This window comes from Otolemur garnettii, unplaced genomic scaffold (assembly GCF_000181295.1).
Source record: "Otolemur garnettii isolate 467f Iridium unplaced genomic scaffold, OtoGar3 scaffold00025, whole genome shotgun sequence".
NCBI classification, from domain to species: domain Eukaryota; kingdom Metazoa; phylum Chordata; class Mammalia; order Primates; family Galagidae; genus Otolemur; species Otolemur garnettii.
In genome coordinates this window covers 16567249-16574418 of record NW_003852420.1, presented here as the reverse complement: position 1 = coordinate 16574418, position 7170 = coordinate 16567249, and the positions used below count along the sequence as shown (strand labels likewise).

Below are 7170 nucleotides of genomic sequence, written 5' to 3'. Positions count from 1 at the left end.
TCTGCCTCAGCCTCCCAAGTAGCTGGGACTACAGGTGTCCGCCACAGCGCCCAGCTATTTTTTGGTTGCAGCCGTCATTGTTGTTTGGCGGGCCCAGGCTGGATTCGAACCCACCACCTTAGGTGTATGTGGCTGGTGCCTTAGCCACTTGAGCCACAGGTGCCGAGCCATATTTTATTTTATTTTTTGAGACAGAGTCTCAAAAAGTAAGGCAGTGGCTTACTCTGTCACCCTCAGTAGAGTGCTGTAGCATCATAGCTCACAGCAACTTCAAACTACTGGGCTCAATCAATCCTCTTGGCTCAGCCTTTGAAATAGCTGAGCGTGCCACAGCCTCCTGAGTAGCTGAGAATATAGGCAAAAACTGCCCAGTTAGTTTTTTCTGTTTTTAGTAGAGGGGGGGGTCTCACTCTTGCTTGAGGTGGGGTCTGAACTCCGGAGCTCAACTGATCCATCTGCCACATTGTACATGAGGTTGGGGTTTGGGAAGAGGTGCTCTGAGTCACCAGCATGGGCTCACTGAAACCTTCGGAAGAAAATAGCCTAATTCAGAGTTTCTATCATTTTTTAGATACAATATCTATCATTTAATCAGAAATTACCAAGCATAGTAAGTCAGGGGGAAAAAAGCAATAAATAGATTCACAGGTGATTTATATATTGGAGTTATTAACCTTGGACTTTAAAATAACTATGGTCAATGATTAATATGTTGCCTAGGCATGTGACTATAATTCCAGCTACTTGGGAGGCTGAGGCAGGAGGACTATTTGAAGCCAGGAGTTTGAGACTAGCCCGGACAACATAATGAGCCCCTTCCTGTGTCTTTTAAAAAAGTGATTAATATGTTAAAAAATTGTTCACTGGCCTAAAAAAAAGTTCAAAAGGTAGATGAAAAGAAAGATAGAGAATTTTGCCAGAGAATTAGAATATATAAAAATGAATCAAATGGAAATTCTAAAACGGTAAAACATAATAAATTAAGAATACAGTCTGGGTGTGGTAGCTAATGCCTGTAATCCTAGCACTCTAGGAGGCTGAGGGAGAAGTTTAAGACGGTGCTGCACAAGAGTGAGACACTGTCTCTACTAAAAATCAAAAAAATTAGCCAGGCAGGTGTGGTAGGCACCTGTAGTCCCAGCTACTCAGGAGGTTGAGGCAGGAAGATAGCTTGAACCAAGGATTTTGAGGTTGCTGTGAAACTAGGCCGATTTATGGCACTCTAGCCTGGGAAACAGAGTGAGAATCTGTCTGAAAAAAAATTAAGAATGCACATGAATTCAGCAGATTTCACAAAGCTGGACAGAAGATAAGACTATAGAAAATACCTAGACCAGTGGTTCTCAGCCTTCCTAATGCCACGGCCCTTTAATACAGTTCCTGTAGGTCATGACCCACAGGTTGAGAACTGCTGATCTAGACTGAAGCCTGGTGAGAAAAGGATAAAAAACACAGAAGAAACCATAAGAGATCTGTAAGATGTGGTAGGAGGAACTGATAGATATATTAGTGGAGTTTCAGAATGGGGGAAAAAACAATTAGTATTGTGAAGAGATTAGTGGTTGCAGTTTTTTCCAAAGTTTGCTAAAGATATTAATTTAAGAAGCTCTATAAACTCAAGCAAGATAAAGTCAAAGAAAAATGTAAGTGATTTTGAACATAAATTCAAAATAAAATTGCTCAAAATGAAAGAAAAAGATTAAAAACAGCTAAAGGAGGGTAATTATCTTTAAAGAGCAGTATGATGGAAACTAATTTCTGAACAAAAATGATGAAATCTAATAGACAGTTGAAAGGCATCTTCATGGTGCTGAAAGAAAACATTTGCTGACATTCTATACTAAGGGAAAATATCTTTCAGAAATGAAGGCATGACCACAGAGAAGTTCTACAGAAAAGAATACAGAAGAGAGAAAGAAAAAACAGAAATGAAGACAAAACCAGGTGTGGTAGCTCATGCCTGTATCCTAGCTACTCCAGAGGCTGAGGCATGAGGATCACTTGAGCCCAGGAGTTCAAGACCAGTCCAGGCAATATAGTGACTCCTCATCTCAGAAAAACTGAGCTCAAGCCATCCTCCTGTCTCAGCCTTCCAAGTAGATGGGACTATTGTTGTGTCCCCCAACACTTAGCTAATTTTTTCTATTTTTCTTTTTGTTTGAGACAGGGTCTCACTTGGTCGTCTCAGTAAAGTGCTGTGGCTATGAAGCTCACAGCAACCTCAAACTCTTGGGCTCAAGGGTTTGTGCCTTAGCCTCCCAAGTAGCTGGGACTTTAGGCGCCCACCACAATGACCAGCTATTTTTAGAGACAGGGTTTCATTTTTGCTAAGGCTGATCTAGACCCCGTGAGCTCAGGCAGTCTGCCTGCCTCAGCCTCCCAGAGTGCTGCGATTATAGGTGTGAGCCACCACACCTGGCCTAATTTTTTCTATTTTTAGAGAAATGGGGGTCTCACTTTTCCTCAGGCTGATCTGAAACTCCAAGCTCAGGGATCTTCCTGCTTTGGCCTCCCAGAGTGCTATGAATATTATATATTTTTAAAGTAGTCTCAATTAAAGAAGAAATGACAATGGAAAATTAGAATATATTTTCTTTTCTCTTCTTTTTTGCAGTTTTGGCTGGGGCTGGGTTTGAACCTGCCACCTCTGGGTATGGGGCTGGTGCCCTACTCTTTTGAGCCACAGGCACCACCCTAGAATATATTTTCAATTGAGTTTTATATATACATATACGTATATATATATATATCAAAACTTGTGTGATGCTGCTAAAGTCACTCTCAGAAAAATATATTGCCTTAAATATAAAAAAATTAAAGCATTATGAACTTCATGTGAATAAACTTGAAAATTTATATGAAATAGATGGATTCCTAGAAAAATATAACTTATGAAAACTGACAAATGAAAATCAGCAAATCTGAATAATGTTTTATCCATGAAAGAAATTGAATCTATAATTTAAAATCTTCTCTCAAAGAAAATCTAGGCAGGGCGGGGAAAACCTAAACCTGGCTGGGTGTGGTGGCTCTTGCCTATAATTCTAGCACTCTGGGAAGCTGAGATGAGAGGACTGCTGGAGCTTTAGAGTTCAAGACTAGCCTGAGCAAGAGCAAGACCCCCATCTCTACTAAAAATAATAAAAAAATTAGGCAAGTGAGATCCTGTCTCTACTGAAAATACAAAAATTAGCTGGGTGTTGTGGCAGGCACCAACCGTCTTGTGGCAGGCACCAACCGTGTTGTGGTAGGCAAGATTGCTTGAGCCCAAGAGTTTGAGGTTGCTGTGAACTATGGATGACACCACCACTGCACCCTAGCCAGAGGCGACAGAGTAAGACTCTGTCTCAAACAAAACAAAACAAAACAAAAAAACACCAGGGGGGCAGTGGGGCAGGGGCCAGTGGCTCAAACCTGTAATCCCAGTACTCTGGGAGGCTGAGGTGGGTAGATTGCTTGAGCTCAGGAGTTCAAGACCAGCCTGAGCAAAAGCAAGACCCCATCTCTAAAAATGGCTGAGCATTGTGTGGGCCCCCATAGTCCCAGCTACTTGGGAGGCTGAGGCAAGAGGATCCCTTGAGCCCAAGAGTTTGAGGTTGCTGTGAGCTATGATGCCACAGCACCCTACTAAGGCTGACAAAATGAGACTCTATATCAAAAAAAGAAAAAAGGAAAAGAAAAAAAGAAAACAAAACAAAAAAAGAAAACCAGGCCAAGATAGCTTCATAGCAAGTGAATTTTCTCACTTTGAGGAGGAAATAAAACTACCAGAGAATAGAAGAAGTGAAAATATTTCCCAGTTCATTTTATAAGTTCAGCCATCTTGGTCCACTATGGAGTTCCTTTTGGCTGTGTCATACATGTTGGAACTGAAATTTACAATATACCTTTAGTGTGTTAACAGTTCTTCAACAGATATATAACATGTGTCAGATTTTGTTTATTCCTTTTACTCAATTCAACAGATAATTGTAGTGGCATAAAATGATCCAATGATACTAAATTATTCTCCCTCGTATACACACTGGCCAACTAGCATAGAGCAAGTTTTGTAGGAAAGAAAGAGATTTTTGATGACAGAATAGTATTTCCTCTGCCCCCTACTCTGGAAACTTATAATAGTAAGATTTAACTTAATTTTTCTATGTGTTTGTTTTTCTCCTACAGACTCCATTGGTAATATACCTCTTTCATTTCCTGATTGACTATGCTGAATTGGTATTTATGGTAAGTAACCTTCACATAAAATCAATATGTATTTTTTTATTTTTAATTTTTAATTTGTTGTTGTATTCCTTTTTTTTCCTGAGGTAGGGTCTGGCCATGTTGCCCAAGTTGGCTTTGAACTCCTGGGTTCAAGTGGATTGCCTCAGCCTCCCAAGTAGCTGAGACTACAGATGCATACCACTACGCTGACTTTTGTCTTCTTGTTTTTAAGAAAAAAATCTGTCTTAGTAACTCAGGAGTTTTTCAGAAAATAAAAGCAGAAACTTGTATCTTTAATTTGAATTCTTGGAACTGTTGCAGTGTTGCAGAACTGTGAGGAATAGCCTCTGGGGTCTGACCAGTTCCAATTTCTTATTCTTTTTAGAATTTGGTTTCTGACTATATAGTCTTGAATTTTCTAGCTTCAGGATTCTGTGATTGGCGTTAATTGTGGTGCTAGTGTAGAGGGGCATCCTGAATTTCTTGAGTGTTCTGTCAAGAGATTCTGTGAGTCATTATGGAAGACGATGTAGGACTGATGAGACTCTCAGGGGACAAGAACCTTCAAAATAGAGAAGACAGGCCTATGTTTTGAGAGGATGAGAGTTTGAAACACTTGCATGGAGTTGAAAATTTGGGTCAAGAAATACCTGGGAAGTCCACTGAGGTCTTCCTTAGTAATGATAGTAGCTGCTTTTTTTTGCAGTTTTTTTGCCTGGGGCTGGGTTTGAACCCACTACCTCCAGTATATGAGGCCGGTGCCCTTCTCCTTTGAGCCACAGGCGCCGCTCTATAGTGGCTGCTTTTTATTGAGGACTTGCTCTGTGCTAGGCACTTGGCATTCATCATGACTGCAAAGCATTGAGCATTATTCCCATTTTTAAAAATTTTTTTTTATTATTCCCATTTTATAGGAAACTTAAGTAACTTACAATTCTAGAGCAAGTGTGGGATACCAGACTAAAGTGAGCCTAGATGTGGTTCTAATCCTCAGAGTTTTCCAGTCTGACCTTTCTGAATGGACCTTATCTTTGGAGGCTGAAGTGAGGGTTGAAATTCTGCCTGACTGTCAGAGTTTGGGTAGTCTACTACCATCTCAAAACTCCACGTCCTGGCAGCACTGCATTACTCTTATACTAATTGGGTTCTATTTCCTATTAATTTCTTTTCTCTTGACAGATAACTGATGCACTCACTGCTATTGCCCTATATTTTGCAATCCAGGACTTCAATAAAGTTGTGGTAAGTAGTTAGTGGGTGGGACAAAGCTTGTGGGATTTGGTAACCTGCTGGTCTTTGTTATTACAAAGAATCAAAGGTCTCAAGGATCCAACGGCTTTATTTTATTTTATTTATTTATTTTGTTTCTTGAGACAGAGTCTCACTGTGTCCATCCTTATAGAGTGCTATGGCATCATCATAGTTCACAGCAATCTTAAACTCTTTTTTTTTTCTTTTTAGATAAAGTCCTTCTTACAATTGTGTCCTGCCCCCAAGAGGTGTGCCATATACTGAAACTCCCATCCCCCACCCTTCTCCCCTCTCCCCACTTGCTCATTCCCTTACCCCTCACCTTGTATTAGCTCATCTGCTGCCTTCGTATTAGAAAAGAGTACATTGGATTCTTTCTTCTCCGTTCTTGTGATGCTTTATTAAGAAGGATATGTGGCTCGGCGCCTGTGGCTCAAGCGGCTAAGGCGCTAGCCACAGACACCTAAGGTGGCGGGTTCGAATCCCCAGCCTGGGCCCACCAAACAACAATGATGGCTGCAACCAAAAAATGGCCAGGCGTTGTGGCGGGCGCCTGTGGTCCCAGCTGCTTGGGAGGCTGAGGCAGGAGACTCGCTTGAGCCCAGGAGTTGGAGGTTGCTGTGAGCGTGATGCCATGGCACTCTACCCAGGGGGATAGCTTGAGGCTCCGTCAAAAAAAAAAAAAGAAGGATGTGTTCCAAGTTAACACAAAAGATGTAAAGTCTCCATCTTTTTAGTGGCTGAATAGTATTCCATGGTATACTTATACTATAGCTTGTTATCCTGGGTTGGTGGGCATTTAGGCTATTTCCACATTTTGGCAATTGTAAATTGAGCTACAATAAACAGTCTAGTGCAAATGTCCTTATGATAAAAGGAATTATTTTCTTCTGGGTAGATACCTAATAATGGGATTGTAGGATCAAATGGGACATCTAATTTGAGGATTCTCCATACTTCCTTCCAAAAAGGTTGTATTAGTTTTCAGTCCCACCAGCAGTGTAAAAGTGTTCCCTTCTCTCCATATCCACTCCAGCATCTGCAGCTTTGAGATTTTGTGATATGGGCCATTCTCATTGGGGTTAGGTGATATTTCAGGGTAGTTTTGATTTGTATTTCTCTGATGATTAGGGATGGTGAGCATTTTTTCATATGTTTGTTTAATCATTCATCTGTTTTGTTTAGAGAAGGTTCTATTCATCTCTCTTGCCCAGCAACCTCAAAGTCTTAGGCTCGAACAATTCTCTTGCCTCAGCCTCCTGAATAGCTGGGACTATAGGCACCCGCCACTATCTCCAGATAGTTTTTTTTTTTAAGTAGAGAGAGATTCTTACTCTTGCTCAGGCTGGTCTCCAACTCCTGAGCTCAAGTAACTCACCTGCCCCTTCCTCCCAGAGTGCTAGGATTATAGGCATGAGTCACTGTCCTCCCGCTCCCTCCATCCAACTGCTTTAAAATGCTAAGAAGTAGGGGTGAAACTTTTGGTCTCTTCAACCAGCCCTGGAATGACCAAACTCAAACTCACAAGACAGTTTTACTAATAGATACAGAAGGGTCAGCGCACTCAGTATAGCTTATTAATAACTGTTAATATCCACAGACCTGTACAAGTTCAGACTTTCTGGAGTAGGAGTTAAACAACAGTTACATTGATCAGGACCCTTAAAAACTTTCATCCCTTTTACCACTTTTTCTTTTTTTTTTTTTTTTTTT

At 40.9% G+C, this 7170-nt stretch overlaps 1 protein-coding gene across 1 annotated transcript in view; it reads left to right on the top strand.

Annotated features, from left to right (window-relative positions):
* The window catches only part of PIGU (phosphatidylinositol glycan anchor biosynthesis class U), a 108566-nt gene that overhangs the window by 14204 nt on the left and 87192 nt on the right, over positions 1-7170 (top strand). The window contains exons 3-4 of the mRNA XM_003788112.2: positions 4168-4227; positions 5386-5448. Coding sequence (XP_003788160.1) covers positions 4168-4227; positions 5386-5448 — 123 coding nt within the window. The remainder of the gene's footprint in view (positions 1-4167; positions 4228-5385; positions 5449-7170) is intronic.